The sequence below is a fragment of the Zonotrichia leucophrys genome, chromosome 1A (genome assembly GCF_028769735.1).
Source record: "Zonotrichia leucophrys gambelii isolate GWCS_2022_RI chromosome 1A, RI_Zleu_2.0, whole genome shotgun sequence".
Taxonomy (NCBI): domain Eukaryota; kingdom Metazoa; phylum Chordata; class Aves; order Passeriformes; family Passerellidae; genus Zonotrichia; species Zonotrichia leucophrys.
This window is the reverse complement of record NC_088170.1, coordinates 4,645,523-4,666,729: the sequence shown is the minus strand read 5'-3', so window position 1 is coordinate 4,666,729 and position 21,207 is coordinate 4,645,523. Positions and strand designations below refer to the sequence as shown.

The window sequence follows — 21,207 nt, the reverse complement described above, 5'->3', positions numbered from 1 at the left end:
GTAAAAAGCTATCAGCAAGGAAGTTCTGCTCCTCAAACATCAGGGAAAAGATCAGTTTGGACTTCCTAGCAAAGGCTAGATCCACTTCAAGGGAGTTGAACTCATCTTCAGTGTGTCCTGTGGTGTAAAAGAATCGCTGCCATCAGCAATGGGAATGCTGCCTGCCTGTCCTGTCATCAACAGCTCCTGAACAGCTACTGACACTTACCCAGCAGAGGAGGAGCCTCCATGGTTATATGGATTAAACACATACTGTACAGACCTAATGAAGCTCCCTTTCAGGCATTTCCAGGGGCTGCTTCTCTGCAGAGCCATTACAGTTGTCAGCAAACCAGCCAAAAGGAGCTCAAACCTCCCAAATGGTCCTCTGTCTCCAGTGTTCCACAAGAATGAGGTGGGATTAATATCTCTTCTCTGGAATTTCCTACTGAATCTTTCATTTGAATCTGCCTACTGACATACTTTCTTGTTTTCTTCTAAATCTTTATCCATAAAATATTCTAAGCCATGGCTATTTCAGGGAACTTTGATAGTACTGTGAATATACAAAGCCTTTTTGATCATATTTTTGCTGCTGTCTTTACAGGTCTGAAAACCACATCATCCCTTTTCAGAATGGATTGCATTACAGCATAAATATCCCACTATATTTACTCTGTTACATATTGCTCTTGAAAGATTGAGACTGGTTCTCCTGGAGTGCAAATTTTATCCTCTCCTAGCTTCCAAAGCACAACCCATTAAAAACTTTTTCAGACACCAGGTTTGATTTGTGAGACATCATGGAGGTTCAACAGGACCTGGAGGGTTTGTGTTCCTCACAAGCAGTTCCCAGTAAACCTCACTGTCCCCAACCCAGGCAGAGCAGGATTACCAGGAACACAGCTCCCTTATCCAGGGCTGTGGCCTCTGAGATTTTAAGAATCTCTCCACTGAATAAAGCTGGCTTCTTTCCCAGAGACTTCCTTACCTGGGATCCTGACTTCATGATGGGCACAAGCTTTGACTTCCTCTTTTGTGCCCGTAGGGGCTCTAAGAATGCTCACAGGTTTGCAGCAATTTATCTGCCTAAAAAGCTGGTGTTCTAGTACACTCTGAATATGAATGAGATGTATGCAGGCAACAATATTCTGAAAAGGTTTTCAGACACGTTGCAGGGATCACTCAGTCTTTATCCTACTGAATTTTACTTGGGCTTCTAGAACCTTCTCTTCTCTTTCTTGGACTCTTCTGCTTCTTAACATCTCTGTTGCCTTTTTAAATATAGTGGCATAAAAAGAAAGAAAAAAATTACCCAAACAGTTCTCATTGCACTCATCCCCCTGAGTGTCTTTACACAGGTGCATCCTGCCTCAGATATTTCTTTTCCCACTCAGCCTGCAGGTTCCCTTCTGTATCACTCTAAATATGACCTTGTACTTGTGATTTATCCTTCAGATCCCTTTTCTCTGTGAGAGAAACTGCTCAGAACATCACCTCTGACTGATGTCCCTGCTGTGGCCCTTTCCCATTCAGTATGTTCATGATACTCATGCCCCAAAGGAGAAGGGCAGGACAGAAGTCTTGTCTTGAAGTTCCTCTGCAGGTTAAATCCCTTGCAGCAGCAGGGAACACAGCCAAGAGCGCTTTCTGCTCAGTGGTGTAGCTTCTCCAAAAGCTCTTCCAAGAGACATCAAACAGATGAGGGTTTGTTTTTCCACATTGTTCTGAGATTTGTAGAAATGAAATCCTGTCCACTTCAGATGGGCAATAGACACTGGCTTTAATTACAAGTACTTGTCGCCATGGCTCCATCCCTGGGAACTGATGTGACCACTGCATTCTCAGGTGGCAGTTGCCTGTCCTTGTCCTAAAATTTGCATTCCACATCACTGGCAAGGCTGAAGATTCTTGGATAATCTAGCAGTAGCTCTCTCAGCTTTAGGGCTCGGAATGGCCACACTGGAAAGTTCCAGTAATGGATTCTCAGATTCCTGTGCTCAGGTCCATGGGGTGCCTCTTTGGCACAGCTGGTAGGATTTGTCTCCTTTCTGAAACCTTTGGGGATACCCAAAAATGTATTCAAGAACCCAAAGCTGGCGGTTGATTTCCCCCTCATGAACTCACACAAGCACAGCAGGAACCTCAGCCCACAGTGCCACAGTTTGTACAAATCCCACCTGCCAGCATCAGCAGAACCTTCCCTGTGCTGCTTTTGAGCCTCTACCACAGGCAGTGATATAATTTGGTACATTTTGGCCACATCTTAAAACACAGCCCAGTTAGCTCAGGGAATAGAAGAAGAAATGACAGTGAAAGCACAATATCCCACAGCACCTCAAGAGGCTTCTTCAGCCTGTCAGTTGCAGATGCACAAACACCCTCAGCCAGGAAGGAGGGAGAATCCAGAAAATTTTCAGTTATTGTGAAGGACATTTGTACCTTCTACCAGGAATGCAGCAAGCAGCAGAATAAGGGTCCTTCCACTGTGAGAAAAGGTGATTTGCAGAACTAGAAAGAGGAAGGGGGATGGGACTTTGCTGGAAAGATGTTTGCCTAGCAACACAAAATCAAAATCTATGCCTGACCTGTAAGAAATGTCTCTATGGGCACTGCTGTTTCATTTGGTATTCAAGCCAACTTTTGCCTGTATGTGATCTGAAAACACAAGAGCAAACATGTGAAAGAGGAGGATGAAAGCAATGAAAGCTGACGCTACCAAACCAATGAATTAACCCAAATTATTAAATGAGCTGGTGTACCTTGGGTTTTTAATTGTTCTTATCTGCCCATATCACCAAAATAGGCTGTGCATCCAAATTATAGGGGTTTTTTTATGTAATACAATGCCAGTTTGATTACTGGAGCATCCTTGGAGAGCAGGGGCATGCTGCAGGAGACCTCCATGGTACTAGAGGGGAATTCTGACACTGGCAGAAATACATCAATTCCCACTTTGCTAAAGTAGCAGACAGGTTTGGCATATGGTAGAGGTTAGGCCTAAAGGATTATGTTGCTATTGAACTGAAGGACTCCTAATAAAGACAGTTTCATTTAATTTACAATTCTGCTTCTTACACCTAAGGATACTTGCAGCCTTGGGTATATTTTAGAATTGCTCTCAGTATTGGAAATGGCCCCAGAGGTTAATCAAGGAATATCAGGCAGAGTGTCTGCAGCAATTTGACTCTTCCAGGCGTGACCAGGGCTAGGCTCAGCCCAGCCTGGCCTCCAAAAATACATCCCCTGTGTGCCTAGGGCTTTGCTGTGAGGTGGGTAAAGGCAGAGTGAGCTAATTAGCTGCACCAACCCACATTCACAGCTGGTGCTGGGTGTTGCAGGGCTGCCGAGAGCCAGTTAGACTCTCCCAACCCAGAACTGTGTGGAAGGGAATGGGGATATACAAACAGAAAGTGTTGCTTTAGCCCTGGGATGTTATGGGTTTGCAAATCTGATGGATGCACTGGAAGCTGGCTGGTCCCTGTGCAGACATGGCCTGGATCTGAGCTGGAGAGCCAAATCAGCCCCTCTATTGAACTCATTTTACCAGTACAGTACCTCCACTGCCAGGGTGTCCAGCACTCAGGAGACACTGGGTGTGACTCACATGTGCTGGTAGTGGAGAGAGCTTACATCAAATTCAGAGGCAGTTGTACCCACTTCTGCCATGGCCAGCCTTGATCCTGGGCATCCTAGGGAATAAGCCCACCCTCTTGTGCATTTCTTTCAAATCCCCTTTTGCCCTCTTCTGCCATTTTGTTGCTCCTGTGTTAGCCAAGACCTAGTTTACTAGGGCTCTTGATTGGAGACTTATTACAGCTTATTTCTGTCTGCCTTTCTTTAAAGCCAGCTGAACATACCCAATGCTCTTCCTCTATGGTAAGACCAAAAATACAGACCACCCTCCCAGCTTCTGTGACACTCTTTCTAACACACTCCTTTTTTCTCTTCTCCGTGATCACAAGTTCTCTCTCCAAGCCCAGCCTAGTTATTTGTGCATGAAGCTGCCATGTCATGTATTGGTGTGAGTCTGGTGTTCACATGAGCTGTGAATATGCTGCACATGTGTATCTCTTGTGCATCCTGAGCTTTCCTTTGGTCAAGTTAACTGTTGTTCTGCCTTCTAATGAACCACCAAGAGAGAACTGGACCTGGTAAGATTTCTTGCTAGCCACAATGTCCCTGTGTCACTGTCAATGTGACACTGAATGACTTTGCAGTGTGACTTCAGAAAAGAAAGAGTTGGGCCTCTGAAGCTCCTCTTCAATTAGGTGATTCATTATAACATTTGATTTTGTATTTTGCACAAAAAAAGAGTAACTGGTGCAATGGTGCACAAAACTCTGCTGCCTTGGTGTGCAAGGCAGGTCCCACATCACCCCCAGAGAGCTCCAGTTTCTGGATTGCCACGCTGCAGAACCTCCCTCCTCTGGCAAGGATATGCCTTCAAAAAGCTGGATGAAAGCCAGGAGGAAGAGAGCAGGGCTACTCAAGCATCAGCTAATCTACAGCCACCCAGTTTTGAAATGACTGTAATCTTCTGAGGCATGGCTGAGTTTTTGGCTAAGTGGTTTGATGCCAGTAAGTTGCACATTTGCGTCAGGGAGGGATTTGTTCTATTTTATCTGCTGCTGAGACTTTGCCTTCTCCAGGACACTAGAAGGGCAGAGATAAACTTCTGCCTACAGTAGCTGCCTCCTCTCAGCAAGGAAGGACAAAGGAATACTAAAACCTCTGTCCAGACCCATGTCCCAACTTGCTGCCACCTAAAGAGCCAAGCTGACCAGAAGAACAGCAGGTAGAATAAGAAAACTCTGGTTTTTTAGTCACAACCACAGCATGATTGCTGTCCATACAACCTCTAGATTGCTACCTCAGCTGTTTTAGATGGTATTAGAGCTTGGCTTCTACAGGACTGGAAGAGGTATTTGACCTTACAGTGATCCCTCTGGGACTGTAGCACTGACAGTATTCAGTGCCAGTGATTTTTGATTCCTTGGAGGCCACATTCCCTTCTTCACCTCAGAGCAATTCCCTCCAATCTGCTGAAGGCCACATCCTCATGTCCAAGTAATCAAACAAGGGTGATGTGAGGTGTAGGGAGCACTCAGGCTTTTTGTAACACAGCCTGTTTCCCTAATCTTTTTCACCCAGTTACTCCATGGTTAGCCAGTGCCAGCCTTTGGTACAGCCTGGAGGAAGTTACCTGGTGACAGACACACCACAGACAGACAGACAGATTGCAGCTGGGTGCAATCCTGATCTGCTGCACATGGTGCTGTCTGTGCGAGCAGGGGTCACACCCAGCACCCAGCTACAGCCCCTGCCTAGGGACAGGAACAGAGCTGAGCATCAATCAGCTCAGAAACAGGAGCACACCCAGGTGCACATCTGCATCTGGGCATTTCATCCCAGGAGCATCCACCCAGGCTGCTCCTGTGCCTTGGCTTTTATCAGAAGCAGACAGGCTGCTGTTTTCACTGCCCAGTGACAGGAAATCCAAAGGGTCTGTTCTCTCTTGGTTTACACAGTGGTGAGTAGTTAACAGCAGGGGTGATCTGCACTGTTTCTTCCTCCTAAATGTTGCTCTTTTGGTGGTGTTTAGACTCCAACTGCAGTCTTTGCAGCCTGGGTGGGGACAGAGAGGGGGTTTCCATGCACTGTGCTCACAGCAGGTCAAGTGGCAGGGTGACAGTGTTATCTCTACTGTGACAGGAGGTCACATTCCCACAGTGCTGCTACCGGAAGGCACCAGCTCCACAGGCTTGGCACAGTATTTTAGGGGGTTAATAAACTGGAAAACTTGGCATTTGCTGTGCCCTTGAGCTAGGCAGCAAGTCCTGTGCCAAGGCCAGGTGAGCCTGCTGCTGCAGCAGCCTTCAGATGGATGTTGCCTTCACACATGTGAAGGCTGAGGAACGTCAGAGCTGGTTACAACCCCAGGGGAAAATGCTTTAGGGACAAAGCAGATGCTGTGAGAAAAAACAGGCCAGAAGAAAGACTATTTTAAAATACTCCACGCTCGAACAGTAGCAGCGAAGCCAAAATAAAATGTTTTTAAAAAAACAGAAGTCAGTGCTCAGACTGTGGGAAATACAAAGGGGTCATGAGAAATGAGGAAGGCCCAGCAGTGGGAGAGAGTGACCAGAGGCCAGCCCACAGGAGCACAGGGACAGCCAGGCTGGCAGTGGTGCCAGTGACACAGCACACACCTTGGGGTGTCCCTGTGGGGTTTTGCAGCCAGGGGCAAATCTGGGACCTGCTCCTGTTTCCCAGCAGAGCAAGCAGAACATGGCTGGTGCGTGACACCAGATTCAGCAGAACTGCTGGCTGAGACACCCACTGGGGTGAAACACTCAAGGCAGGCCAAAAGGGAAAGTGTCTTTCTCCTCCAGTGCAAGGTCAAAGGGGAATTGCCTCTTTCCGATGTGAGGAGATATATTGGAGGGTATGAGCATATCCTATCCCTAATCAGAAAGCCCAGACAAACTGAGGGGAGAGGCTGATGGCCTTGAGAGGCCCCCTAGAGCAGCCTCACCACCATCGGAGACGGGGCAGGCCGGAGCAGCCTCGGCTGTCCCTGGGGTGAAGGGAGTGGAAGCCCAGGGAGCAGTGGCAGGACAAGGAACAGTGCAGTGAACCCTCGGCGTAGGCTCCTCTGTGGCCCAGGGCCCTGGTTGCTCTCGTGCTGTTGTAACTCCTGCCTCTGTGCCAATGGCTTCCAGAACGCAGAGGAAAACTCTCGCATCTCAATCACCTTCTTCCGACTCTTCCGCGTGATGCGCCTCGTGAAGCTCCTGAGCCGAGGGGAGGGCATCCGGACCCTGCTGTGGACCTTCATCAAGTCCTTCCAGGTATTCCTTCATTTTTCTCTAAGAAAGGCCCCACTCCTTTTGATCTCCCTCAGTGGCCTCTCGGGGAGAGGTTTCACCCCAGTGCCTGAGCTCAGATGTGCCCACAGAGAGGTGGCACAAATGAGTCAAGCAGATGGAACTTGCAGGGTGTGAGTTTCATCTTTAAAGCATGAGGAATTGCTTGAGAACCTCCTGAACAGCCTTAATAGTTTAGCTCAACTCAATTACTGCCTGTCTGTAACCCTTCGATCTCAGCATTTTTATTTTTTTTCCTTACTTGAGCTGTGTTTCATATGTGTAACTCTAAGTGAAATACACAGCTATGGGGGGAAGGCCCGTGTCTCAATTAAGTTTAAGCCTTGTTTTGAGGATTTCCAGTGAGTATTAGAGGTGTGTGGCCTCCATACTTTCATCCAGGAAGAATTCACCTTTTTAGCCCTACTCTTTTGAGCTGGTAACAATGCCAAGTTATTAAATTGCTGCTGCTTTTTTCTCTGGAGACAGGTTGCATTTCAGTGCTAGGTAAAGTTCCAGAGTAGATAGGAGTAAGTGAAGAATATCAGACTGGATAAGAATCATCAGCTTTGGAGGAAAACAAAGGTTATTGTTATCGTTTGTAATAGTGTATTGTTAAAGTTATTTGCAGGAAAAAACCTAGCCACATATAGTAAAATGATAGAGATGAAGCATGGCATATTCCTGCATTCTAAAAGTACTTGACCTGGATTTACTGGACCAGCACAACCTGGATGTTAGCTGGGGCTTATCCAAAGGAATCAGCAGGGAAACAGCACAGGAATACAAATGGTGGTCTAAACATGAGCAAATATGCAGAACACACCACTGGGTAAAAACATGAAAGAGTAACTTGTGCAACACACGAGCCTTGAAACAGCACCTACACAGCCCTCACACTGAGGCTGTAAATGGTCAATAGCTTTGGTATTGACTCAAATGGAAACGGAATTGACCCATACTTTAAAACTTAAACCTCACCAGGGACAACACAAGCTGGAAACAAAGCCTGAAGTGCTGCAGCTCATTGCAGCTTCTGTCTCTTCTCAGCAGAGGCAGCACACATGCACACCAGGGACCAGCACGGGGTTATTCCAGTGCAGCTCTCAGTGGTCCCAGTAGCCAGCCCACCAGGCTGATGCAAAGGACTCTTTTTGCCCAGTCCTTGACTGCCAGGGGACCTAACCCTGCACAGCAGGTTTCTGGCACATCCACACCACAGTGACTTTTTCCATTGCTTGCAGAGTTGCCAACTTCCAGGTTGTTATTTGAGCAGTGCCACTGGGAACCATTTTGTTTGCATGCGTAGGAATGAGATTCCCTTGGCACAGCTCAGCCAGCCCTGGTGCAGGGCACAGAGTCACACTTTCCAGCTCCTGCCTCTCCTCCCCTTGCCCTGTGCCCCTGCAGCCTCTTTGGCAACAGCTTGCCCTGAGCTGAACTTGTCACAGCCCATGGCTGGAGAGGAGGAGATGGGTGGGAAAGGAGCACCTGGAACTTCCCTGCAGTGACCTCCAGGCCTCTTCAACTGCAGAGTCACTTCAGGCAGGGCTGTGGGGTGGTGGGAGAAAGGATGGAGGGAGGGATCTTCCACAGCAGGGGAGGGGGAAAAAACAGGCAGCATTGCAAGCAAGTGCCTTTTCCCTTGAAAGCCTTTAGCCATTTATAACATGGAATTCTCTGCTCCAAGCTCCTCCTCTTGCAACTACTGGGAGGCTCTTTGGCAGCTAAGAATAGCCACTGTGCCGCTCCCACTGTCAGAATGTGGGATCCCAGCAGACTTTGGCATGGGCTCTCCAGTGTCCCCACATGCTTCCAGGAAGCATCTCTGCTCACACAGGGCAGCCCAGCAAGAAAGGAACCCATGGAGTGAGATCCCATGGTCGCCTCCACGTGCCCTGGGCATGGCATGAAGCGCTGACGTAGGAGCTGGGGCACCGGTCAGAGCGGTGGGAAAATGCTCGGCGGGGTTTCCTGCTGTCTGCAGAGACAGCAACAGGGTCAGCCTGGGGAGTGGGAGGAGGAAGTGAGAGGGTGCTGAGGGCACGGCAGGGCCGTGGGAATGACAAGGACAAAGTGGGAACGCCAAGGAAGGACAGAGCCAGAGAGGACAGAGACAGAAATGGAGAATATGGGAAGCTGAAGGAGCCATGGGGAACAGGAGGCAGGGATGAGCAGGAAGGTGCGTTAGTAAGTAGAACAGAAAAAGGAGAACATGAAAAGGAAGTGAAGGGGCAGACAGGACAGAAGACACTTTCCCACCCCCATATGGATGGGGAAAATAGCAGTACTGTCAGAAAACAGTTAAGGTTATATACCTTAGAAATACTGTTAAGGTTATACGCCTCAGGTCCTGTCTGGACATTACCCCAGGAGCTCTTAAGTATTGTGTGTATCAAGTCCCAACTAAATCATCACAAAATGTTTGGAGCCCAGTTCTGAGCTGGTGGTCTCTTCAGTGGCATTGTGAGGTAAACATACCAATTTGTCTGGCTCCCTAAAAAGCCAGAGGAATCTGTCCTGAGATTCAAGGTGATGATTACAGACATTGTCTAAAGGATTTGATTTTTTTTTTGCCATTTTAATGATATTCTGATCTCTTTGAGATGATTTATGCAGATCTTAGTCAAATTTCCATGGTGGTCAGTGAAAATATTCTGTCGTTTTTTCCTGCAGGATTCAGTTATGTTGAATTTAGGGTTACAGAAGGCTTTGGGTTGGAAGGGACCTTAAAGATCACCTAGTTCCAACAACTCTGACATGGGCAGAGACACCTTCCACTAGACCAGGTTGTTCAGAGCTCCATCCAACCTGGCCTTGAACACTCCTAGAGATGGGACAGCAACAGCTTCTCTGGGCAACCTGTTCATGTCTCACCCACCCATATAGTAAATAATTTCTTCCTAATATTTAATCCAAACCCGCCCTCTGTCAGTATAAAACCATCACCCCTTTTCCTATCACTGCATGCCCTTGAAAAAAACCCTCTATGTCTTTATTGTAGGCCCCCTTTAGGTATTGGAAGGTATTCTAGAATCTCTCTGGAGCCTTCTCCAGGCTGGACAACCCCAACGCTCTCAGCCTGTCTCCATAGCAGAGGTGCTGCAGCCCTCTGATAATGCTGTAGGCTCGCTATATTATGTGAAATTGGATGTTCAAAATCTAGATCAGGGACTGTGCTCACATTTTCAGAGTGAATGTGTCCACCCATTTCCTCTGAATCAAATTCTGAAAGCCTCTGCTCTGAGCGCTAGATATTTCAAAAGATTCCTGCTCAAAAGCCTGAGCCCAGGAAGTCCCAAGCCCTTGATTTCTGTCAGTGGTGGAGGGAACGGGGAGCACTCAGCACTTGGCTGACTGCACTGACCCCTTCCCTGGGAGGCAGCTCTGCTTATCAGGGCTCTGCATTTCCTCTCCAGCAGCTGATCACTGACACTCGGTGAATGCCACACACCATCAGGGACACCTAACACCCAACAGGAAGGTGCTGATGCTGCTTTAGCTACTTAGGGTGGTACCAGCCATTGCAGCAGAAGCCTTGAATTAAGATTCCAGGAGCTGTAGCATCTTTTATTTCACCATTCTGGATGCAGGGAAATATCACACTGCCATTAGTGCCAGAGTAGTGCTGGCTTTGGGAGCTTTCTCCTCCTGGTAAGCAGGTGTACACACTGGTTTTCCCTCTTTCCTGGCTCGGTCAAGGGCGGGAAGGCAGCGGAGCTCCATCCATCCATCCCCCATGGCTCAGAGCCGAGCCCGCGGGGCTGGGCTGGGCAGGCAAGCCAAGCGCGGGCTTGCAGAGGCATCTAGTGGCTACTGCCCGCACTACAGAGCCACGCTGGGACAGCCGCGCCCTGTCCCAAAGCCAGCCGCACGAGCCAAGCAGAAACACAGCCCTCTCTTTTCTTCTTTCGTTTCCAGGCTCTCCCCTACGTGGCTCTTTTGATAGTGATGTTGTTCTTCATCTACGCTGTGATTGGGATGCAGGTAAGTGAGGCTTAAAGAGCTCGGGTGTGTCTGTGTTCTGCTAGAGCATGGGAACAGCATTACAGGGTAACTAGATCAGTGTGCGGTTGTGGGGGCTTACAGCAATGTTCTCACACAGTAAGGTGAGATGGAAGCTAACCTTGGCTGGAGAACATTGTCTGACTGGGTACCTCCAACATGATCCAGAAAAAAAAAGCAAGCAAATAAAAGAATTGACCCATTTAAGGGCAGAACACAATATGCAAACAGTAAAAGGACCATGCCTGCCCTCCACATTCTTGAAGGAATATCCACAAAGATTTACTGCCTTGCTTGTTGGTCCAAAACAGTTTTTTAAGTGGGCTTATGGCCATGCTGCACTGAGCAAACCAAAATGTTCTCTTGCATCTCTTTCACACTGGCACAACTTCCACTGAGTTGTAAAGAGCAGCTCTGATCTACACCCATGAAGGTAAATATGGGATCAGACCCAATGTACCAACACTCACATCAACACAACATCTTACTCAGTCTGCAAAATGTGCTTGGAATCATCCTGAGCATTCACCTGTGCAGGGAACTGATGTTGCACAGACACCATTGAAGATAGCATAGGATACAGGCACAGCCTGTGACTGTCCCAGCCTCATTTGCAGTGCTGCTTTTCAAGCTAAGCTTCACTTTCCCCTTCCATGTTAATCCAAGTTCTCAGACAATTCAGCCATCCGGGATCAGAGGCCACAGTATGGAAAGGCATGGCATAATTGCTTCCAGAGGTCTGCAAACATGACAGGCTTCTTGGTTTCACAATGGCAACAGAATTTGTAATGAAATTCATCTGACCTCTCTGGCCTTGTTTTAATTTGTTTCCTGTTATTATAATCACATGTTTTCACAAACTCCATCTACACTGCCCCACTGTGAAAGATAAAATTAATGTTTTCTTGAATTATCACAGGTTATCTCAATAGCCCCAGTAATCACAGCTGTCATTTACTCTGCTAAGCTCATACTGTAAACTTGCCAGTTTTACCTTTAATACCTAAGATGGCCAAGATCTTAAAGAATTACCTGTGCTATACAGAAAATCACTTCAGAGTATTAAGCTGGTATTACATCACTGTACAAAGCATTATAAATTACTTCTAAGCACCCACAAAGATGGGGTCTATAGTGGTCAGGGCACTGCCAGGGCCAGATGCTTTATTCTCTAATTCTACTCCTTTTTCTTTCGGCTAGTTCTAAGTTACCTATTTAACCCTTGGTTTACATTCAAGCCTCTGTTTAAATCATCTCAGCAGCCTGAAGATCATACATCTGCCTTTCACATTGATCTAGATTACTAGGTTGCTTTGTGCTCTCATGTCTTCCAATAAGAAAACCAACTTTTTAAATTTTCCCTGTTTGCCCAGAGCCCATAGACCTGTGATTATCACTTTTTGTCCAAATGGCATCTCAGACATTTTGCGTGCAGCTCTCTTGAACATGCTGACACACAGAGTTCCCTCACACACAGGAGCACATAGGAAGGAAAATCATCCCTCACTCCATTAAGCAGCTACCATGAAAGACTGGATGTCCCAGAACTGATAAAAACATCAGAATTTCCCATATAAAGGCAACCTACTACTTTATGTCAGCTACTGCCACAACCTGGAGCGTAACAACATTCAAGCCTCACTACCTAATGTGCTCAAGTGGAAAACATCCAGGTTGATGCTGATGGATGGAGCTGCTCTAGGATGGCCCAGGAGGCACAGATTGGAGAGGCTGTGAGGGAGGAACCCGCACTTGCAGCTCCTCCCAGGTGCCTAATGCAAAACACCCACAGCAGCTGCTGCCTCCTGTGTGAGGGAAGCTGTAGGGTGGATCATGGGGAGCTCCCTTATCTACATTTGCCTGAAATTATAAATATGGGCTGCCTCAGCTCAAGCTCGGTGCAATGGGGCAGTCAGAGCCGCCTGTGGTGTGGGGCTGGCCAGGCAGGAGAAGTTACCCTGCATCCATGAGGAACCCCTGAGGAAAACTGCCATGTGCTGACCCTCCCTCCCTCCCTCCCGTCTGGCAAAGCCATCCCACCATTGTCCGTGTGCTCCTCTCCATGTCACTGTTTCTCTGGGGGGCTAATTATCAGTGACATTTCCTTGAAAATAAGCTGGGTGTTCTCTCAGAGCTGCTCTGTTCCTGCTGCTTGTTTTGGCTACAGAGAGATTACAGCTCTCAGCCCCTGAGATCTCTGCCACGTTGTTATCAGTGGGGAATAAATAGTCCTGACTGTGCTGTGTAGAGGCCTTTCTGCCACACAAGGTTTGTTTAAGCTCTCAGTCTCACTGCCTGAAAGTACCACAGCTATCCAAGGTTTTTTAAAGAAGCCTGAAACTGCTGCACTGGGGGCTTCACACCCAAAGACAGGGCCCCTAAAAAGGTTTGATGATGGCTGCAGGCTTGGTTGGTGTGGCATGGGAGGAAGCTCTAGGGCATCCTCGTCTGGGCAGATCTGGTCATCATCTTCATGCTGCTGCAATCTGGGAGGACCCCAGAAACACCTGCTGGAGACAGGCATGACTATAGAAGGGCAGACATTTGGACAATTGCAGACCCAAGGCAATGTATTTACATGGTTTTGTGAAGATCCAAGGCCCCCCACAAAGCTGGAAGCTCAAGGCTTTGCAGCTGCTGGTCCTTTGCTGTCATTTTGTCCTGACAATGATAGATAAGCAATGAAAGAAGGAGCCTTTTCTTCTCTGTTACTGATTTATTTCAGCTGGACTCCCTCCCCAATTGAGTGCCTGTTAAAACAAGGCCCTACATCATGTATTCAGTGTCTGAATAAGGAAGGACACCTTGTTTTGACACAAGATGCTTCTTATTGCAAAATTAGTGCTTTTCTGGTTATAAAGCAGAAGCCAGAGAAGCAACAACAATATGAAAGACACAGAAAAAATTCTTTTAATAGAAGATCAGATTCCATTAAATATCAGAGTCAGGGTGAGGCCAAGAGCCACAGGTGACAAGAGGTTTGGGGATTTTGCAGGGCTAATCTGAAAAGACCTCTGCTTTCTGCCAGGTGTTTGGTAAAATTGCGCTGAACGACACCACCGAAATCAACCGCAACAACAACTTCCAGACCTTCCCCCAGGCAGTGCTGCTGCTTTTCAGGTGGGTACACGACAGCTCTGCATTGTGTCAGCCTGGGAGCACCATTCCTCTGCTCTCGGGCACAGATTATCTCCTCCTGCCGTGTCATGTTCCCGAGGTGAGTGGTAACATGTTGTCCTTCAGTGGGGGAGCCCGGAATTATGTCAGATGGAAGGAGCAGTGCATTAAGTCTCTTGTAGCCCAGCAGCTCACCCTGGTTATGCTCAGTGCTGGGGAGGGACGCAAGTCTTCCTACACAGAAGGAAAGAAGCCAGTTTTCAGTGCTTTCAAAAGTTGATATGCATCAAAACCTTCTTTGGTTCAAATCTGGCCAGTGTGAATTCCAGCAGGGAAAGGGACACGATGAACTTGTGCTTAGGCATGGCCATGGCCAGCTCAGCTTAGGACATCATCCCACTCCAGCTGGGGCCAGGGAGGGTGCTGAAGGGGTGGGAGGTTGGCACAAATTCAACACTGTCATAATTTTGAAGGACTTCTTTACATTAAATCCACAGCCATGTCACACATATCTCCATGATTCTGCTTGGAATTGAGAGCTCCGTACCCACAGCAGCCAAAGCCAGTCAGAAATGATAAACTGATGATGGCAACAAAACCAAATAGAGGAGCAGTGTGGTATTTTAGGGGTCCCCCATGGCAGGAAGGAAATGATGAATCTGATTCTATGTTCTTAGAAGGCTAATTTATTATTATATTATATTATATTATATTATATTATATTATATTATATTATATTATATTATATTATATTATATTATATTATGCTGTACTAAAACTATACTAAAGAATAGAGAAAGGATACAGACAGAAGGTTACCAAGAATGATAATGAAAACTCGTGACTGACTCCTCAGAGTCTGACACAGCCTGTGATTGGTCATTAAGTAAAAACAATTCACCTGTTGATGAACCATCTCCAACCACATTCCAAAGCAGCCAAACACAGGAGAAGCAATCAGATAATTATTGTTTTCATTTTTCTCTGAAGCTTCTCAGCTTCCCAGGAGAAGAAATCCTGATGAAGGGATTTTTCCAGAAAATAAGACAGTGACAGAGCAGGGTATGCCAGGGGATGTCAAAGCCATCAGCCTAACTTGCTCTTAATTGACCTCAGTGGCAAAACTCTCATTAATGTTCATGGGATCAGGAACAGGTTGCTAATGTGCTCTGTCACATCCAAGGTCACTGCTGTCTCCCCTGCCCTCTGCCTTGCCCAGGTGTGCCACAGGTGAGGCCTGGCAGGAAATCATGCTGGCATGTCTCCCTGACAAGAAGTGTGACCCGGAGTCGGAGCCGGCCAACTCCACGGAGGCCGATCACTCGTGCGGCAGCAGCTTCGCCGTCTTCTACTTCATCAGCTTCTACATGCTCTGTGCCTTCCTGGTGAGTGCCCAGCACAGACCTCCCTGGCAGCCTCAGCCTCTGCTTCCCCAGAGCAGCAATGCACAAGAATGATCTCAAATCTCCCCATGGGTCTTTCCCAGCAGAGCCCTTTCAGTGACAGCATCCCTCCCCTGCTTCCCTCCAGCTCTGGGGGATGCTCTGCTTCCAATCCCTGTCTTTTGTGCATGGCAAAGGAGCGTTCTTCCCCCCTCCCCCTAAAGGAGAAAACCAAATTAGTCTGTTGTGGGCTGTGCTGAGGCTAGCAACGCCTCAGCCACACTTCCCACCTTCCCTCCTACCTTCCTTCTGGCTGCTGAGCAGGTTTTTCCTCCGCTGCCAGCAGCAATGACTGTGAGAATACACATATCCCACTTGCATCTGCTCCGTGTTGGCAGTGCAGCACTGCTCAGAGCGACAGCACACGCTCTGCAGCTGGCAGCAGTGCCCAAAACCCTCCCAGTGAACAGCAGCAGCATTTCTAAAATTTTGGCCTGGGGCCAGAAGAAAGGACTTTTATCTCAGCCCCACTGCCTGTCAAAGATAAATCCCACCTCATTCTGCCAGGCAAAGACACAGGTAAATAAAAAGCCACAACAGCACAAATAATAATTCAGCCAATTTGTGCCTCATCCATTTAGTAGGGAGGAGGAAAATGTAACCAGCTGAGGATATTCCACCTTTGGGCTCTTCCCATTTAAACTGGGGGGCTGGGATGGGGGAATAAAGAAGCTAACCCAAATGGCCTCCTAGTTTTGTGAGTCCAAATCCAGACCTTAAATGGAGAACCTGGTAAAATGTACTGTTCCTTGCTCATCCATCACATCATCTCTGTCCTTGTTTGCAGATCATCAATCTTTTTGTAGCTGTTATAATGGATAACTTCGATTACCTGACACGGGACTGGTCCATTTTAGGACCACACCACCTGGATGAGTTTAAAAGGATCTGGGCAGAGTATGACCCTGAAGCTAAGTAAGTAACCCAGGCTGGATATCAGAGCTCCTCTGAGAACAGGCCCATTATTTTCTGTTCTCTAGACTCAGTGCAGTAAGTGCCATGTTCCTCCTGCAGGAACACTTTTTCTTTTTTTTTTTTTTTTGGTACGAAACTCCTAAAATTGACATCACCACCAGGTACTGCTGGTGAATCCATAAGCCCAAAGCACAAAGATACTCACAGAAATCTCAGCATTTAGGCTGCACTGTTCCCTGTCAGGCCATTGCTTTACTTTCTGACAGGGAGATATAGACTTAGGGGAGCAGGAGACTGAGAAAAAGAGATTAGGGGGTTGGATTATTGATGTATTTGTTTGTGATACTGAGCTGTGACTCTTCTGCTTGACTTTGTACTCACAGCAGAGCTGCCCTGCTCAAATCTGTTTTTTCCTATGTCATATATGCCCACCACAGCCTGTACATTGACATAGCTGCATTACATTGTCTGCAGGGTTATTCACAAGAGCAGACTTGCAGGGATATAAAGTTACACCACAACAACTCACATGAGGGCTTAACTGGCATTCAGTATTATATGCTCTGTTTGACACATGCTTAGGCTTAAAGTGCATCTAGATCCCTGTGGCATTACTGTACAGTTGACAATTGTAATTGCAAAGCTCCCTTCATAATGCAAAAGCCATGGAGAGAGATTTGGGTGTAAACTGAAAGCAGATCTCTTTAGGAGACAAAGTGTTGAGATTAGTCTGGGTTTAGGTTCTGCCATACATGAGGGTGTGTCACATTATGAGAGTGACACATGAATTTAAACACTTCACCTTCATGGTGACTTCCTGGGCTGGGAACTTTTAATATGGATGGGGAATAAGCACAGACTTGTAATCAATACATCATTTGTTAACAAAACAGATGCTACTGTGTGTGCTTCCTTGAAGGCCAGACTGCAGTGGCTGAAGGCATATGATGGATAGCCACTCACTTGAGATGGCATCCTGCTCCTCCCTGTTTTTTAATGGGAATCTCTTTCATTCCTCTTCCCCATCCATGTCCCATGCCCCTCCTCTGGCTCTGCTAACTTTCCTCCCTCCCTGAGAGAATTCTTCTTTTGAGATGCCATTTACCAAACTTAAGAGAAACCCAACTGCTGCTGTGAAGGAAGTTCAGTGCTTTGTTTTGTGCTCACAAAACAGCCCAAAGCATAAACAAGTATTAAAAGGCAGTGCCTTGGGGCTATTTACATGGGAGGTAAACCACAAAGAAATAAACCATTTACACCTCTCTGCCTGCTACAGGCCTCAGCCCAACAAGTAAATAGCAGATATTTATTTTGAGCAGGTTAATGATGGGAAGAGAACCCCAAATTATCGGTTCCTGTGTCCCTTACCTGGGGCAGGTGGGAATGGAAAAGCTTGGTGCTTAGGGGGTGTGGAATGGCAACACCTGACCCCCAATCCAGTTACAAGAAAGCAGTTTCCACTGATAAATGGCAAAGAAGAGCTGACTGACAGACTTTGGGAGGGACCCCACATGGTATGCATGAGGGGCAGTTCCCAGTGCTGCAGCTTTTTCCTCATGTAGTCCTTTGTTGTATTTTGTTAAGGTTTAATAAACCTCTTTAAACTTTCCAAGTGAGCAGCTGTGTCTCACACAGCCCTCCCTGTGCTCTCTTCTCAGGGGACGGATCAAGCACCTGGACGTGGTGACGCTGCTGCGGCGGATCCAGCCCCCGCTGGGCTTCGGGAAGCTCTGCCCTCACCGGGTGGCTTGCAAAGTAAGGCACTGCTGCTCTGGGAGCCTGGGCTCCCAGCAGCTAAACCAGAGCACCAGACAGAGAATACACAATGGTTTGCCCTGAAAGGCACCTTAAAGCCCTCTAATTCCAGCCTCCGTGCTGGGCAGGGCTGCCTTGCACCAGGCCAGTTGTTTTACACTCACCAGCCTGCCGTGGCATTTTCCAGCTGACCCTGCCTCACTCACTGGGCACATCACTGCCCACCAGGCAGAGCCAGCAACAAACAGCATGTCTGAACAGCCCCTGGGGTGCCCTGTGCCTATTACCAGCTCCTCTGGGCTCCAACCACCCAGTCCAGGGCAGGTGGGTTGTGCACTACTCAGGGCCATCAGCCTTTTGTCTGGTTAGGAGAGCACATCTCTGCTAAATTCAGCTCTCAAGTACCAAAACCACACCTCTGCTTGTACTGTCAAACACCCATCTCCAGACAGATTAGGAGAGGTATAAATAACAGGGCATTCTCGTTGTGGAACTAATCCACAGGCCATGGATATTCGCATGAGAGGGATGGCAGGTCTGGAGGGCATCAGGAGGACATGAGGAGGGGCATGCTTCAGTCCATGTGTGGCAGTAATTGTTGTCTTTCCTCTCTTCACCCCACAGCGCCTTGTCTCCATGAATATGCCACTGAACAGCGATGGGACCGTCATGTTCAATGCCACTCTCTTTGCACTGGTCAGAACAGCACTGAGGATCAAGACAGAAGGTGAGAAGCTTGCCCACTGCAGGGATACAAAGGTGTTCATGTCCTGAGTTGGAATAAACCAACAGGGACATCTTGTTTAGAATGATACAAAGGTGTTCATGCCAAGGTGTCCAACTGGTTTCAAATGATCCAAATTACTCATATGCAGCACGTGGGACAAATAGCTATGTAAAGAGTTTTGGAGGAATAATATCTTCTGGGAAAGCACAGTGTTTCCCACTGCCTAGGAAGTTGGTGCTTCCTGTATTATCATCTCAAATTACTGATCACATTCTTCACAGTGGTCTGAAAGTTTAAAGTTTTAGATCAATGTCTGCTCATACAGCAATTAGGAGAAGGGCAAAGAAGCCTCCTTTTTGTACCCTGTCTGCAGAGCTGAGCCACTTCTTGACTGCTGTTGCCACTGATCTTCCAGTCCAAGGGAGAAAAAAGAGCTTGGACTTGAGGGTCTCATCTCACAAAAACTCCTCCTGTGCTTCCATTAGCATGAGTGAACATTACATTATAGTAACAGTGGTGCTGTAAAGAGAGATGAGGAGTAAAGGGACTGTTAATAGCTTTGCATAGACAGCAGGTATATTTGAGGAAAGCACACAAGATTTGGGGCTCAGCTTGTCCTCTTTGTTGCTCTCTGTCACCTGCTGTAATGAAAGATATTGGTCCTGAGTCAAAATCTGGCTTCAGGTATTAATGAGATGCATTGAAAGTGTAGGTCTGTGATTCACAGCTAAACACCTCTGCCTCAGGAGTGGCTGCATTTCATTTCAGACATGGGGAAGCAGTGCCCAGCAGAACTCTGCCTTACAGTGCCAGATGTACACTGCTGAGCCAAAAAATAGTGGCAAAATGAAAATTATATTAAGGCCTTTAAAATTGTGCTAAACAGAATTTGACTGTAGTGCAAGAGACTCTCCTGAGGAAAAAGCCACCCACAATCCCTGTAAGACATCTTGTGTCTTATGAAACAAAGACCCAAAAAGGATTCAGTTTTCTTGTCTGTGTGAGAGAGCCTCAAACTCTTGGAGTCATTGCCAGTGAACTTCTGGGAAACCATCTTAAGCCTCAAACTGCTTTCTTTCTTTATTGCCCTAGCAGGATCTTTTAAGTGGTCAGGGCAGGAGTTTGGATTTAGCCCTGCTGAGTCAGATTTCTGCCTTTGATGCTGTCCATGTGTTGCATCCTCGGCAAGTTATTCCATGTCCCTATCTTCACTGCATCCTATTACAAGAACTACTGCCATGCAGAGCCCCGTGCAACACCCTCAGGAGCCTCAGTGCTGGGGAGAAATAAGAAAAACTGCAGGAAAAACACCTTTAGGAGGACAAGATACTGGTTTCAGACACCTAGAGAGAGACAAGAGAGGGGTTTGAATGTACATAAATCAAGAAATAAAACTGAAGATGACTGATTTGAGAGGAAATGGGTATCTAGAGGGAAAGTCACCTCCCTACCCAGAGATGACTGTGCACATTTAGAAAGAAGACTTCTTGCTGTGAGGGAGCCTTAGGAATGGTCAGAGCATCTCTTGGCCCAAAACTTTCCACTACTGCAAACACTCTGATATTTACCTCCTGAGACTTCCATGCCAGACATTAAATTGCTCCTCTGCAGGGTCTGCTTAATTCCTGTCTCTGATGATTTTCACCCTGCAGGTAACCTGGAGCAGGCCAACGAAGAGCTGAGAGCAATAATTAAGAAAATCTGGAAGCGCACCAGTATGAAGCTGCTGGACCAGGTGGTGCCTCCTGCAGGTGGTGAGTGCAGGATCTTGTCCCTGTCTCTGAATCTCTCTGTTTTTTCCCTCACCTGTCCTGTCCTACTGCACCTCATGATCATCAGGTGGAATAGGAGGGACAGGCTTCCTTCTCAAAACTGCCAGTATTTAATCAGGCTGAGGTCTCTTCTATACTAACATGAATATGCTGCTCTTACTGCTGAGAAATCAGGGAAAGAGAAAAATGTGCATAAACAGGAGTTGGTGCATAGGCATCCAGTGTGGCATTCACTGCCTTTCCAGGTGGCCCCATGGGCACAAAGCAGCCCGTGGCAGTCAGCCAACAGCAGCAGCCAGGTCCTGAGCCTTGCTCAGCCTGCTCTGAACTCAGTGGACCATGTCTTCTAAAATTTCCAGTAGGTTTGCAGAAAGGAGGAGAGCTACCTGGAGAAAAACATAGCGCGCATTTTGGCTGGCTGACAGTTTTTGTTGTGTGGGAACACAGCTGTGACTGCCTTCCAGGGGAGAGGTGATCTCCTCTGTTCGCTCACACCCATGTTAGGCACAAAGGGACAGAATTCCAGTGCAGAGAAGGGTCAGGCCTGGGATGGATGATCAGTCAGAGGCTGTGAATAAATCTTACCCCAGGCTGTCACAAGACAGCAGCGTGTGTTGACCCAGACT

The 21,207-nt window shown here is 47.4% G+C and overlaps 1 protein-coding gene across 4 annotated transcripts in view; it reads left to right on the top strand.

Annotated features, from left to right (window-relative positions):
• CACNA1C (calcium voltage-gated channel subunit alpha1 C) overlaps positions 1–21,207 on the top strand; it is a 409,423-nt gene that overhangs the window by 371,346 nt on the left and 16,870 nt on the right. For all 4 annotated transcript variants that reach the window (XM_064735921.1, XM_064735904.1, XM_064735893.1 and 1 more), the window contains 9 exons: positions 3,826–3,858; positions 6,705–6,833; positions 10,770–10,835; positions 13,882–13,973; positions 15,190–15,355; positions 16,200–16,327; positions 17,986–18,082; positions 18,707–18,809; positions 20,462–20,563. In XM_064735921.1, coding sequence (XP_064591991.1) covers positions 3,826–3,858; positions 6,705–6,833; positions 10,770–10,835; positions 13,882–13,973; positions 15,190–15,355; positions 16,200–16,327; positions 17,986–18,082; positions 18,707–18,809; positions 20,462–20,563 — 916 coding nt within the window. The remainder of the gene's footprint in view (positions 1–3,825; positions 3,859–6,704; positions 6,834–10,769; positions 10,836–13,881; positions 13,974–15,189; positions 15,356–16,199; positions 16,328–17,985; positions 18,083–18,706; positions 18,810–20,461; positions 20,564–21,207) is intronic.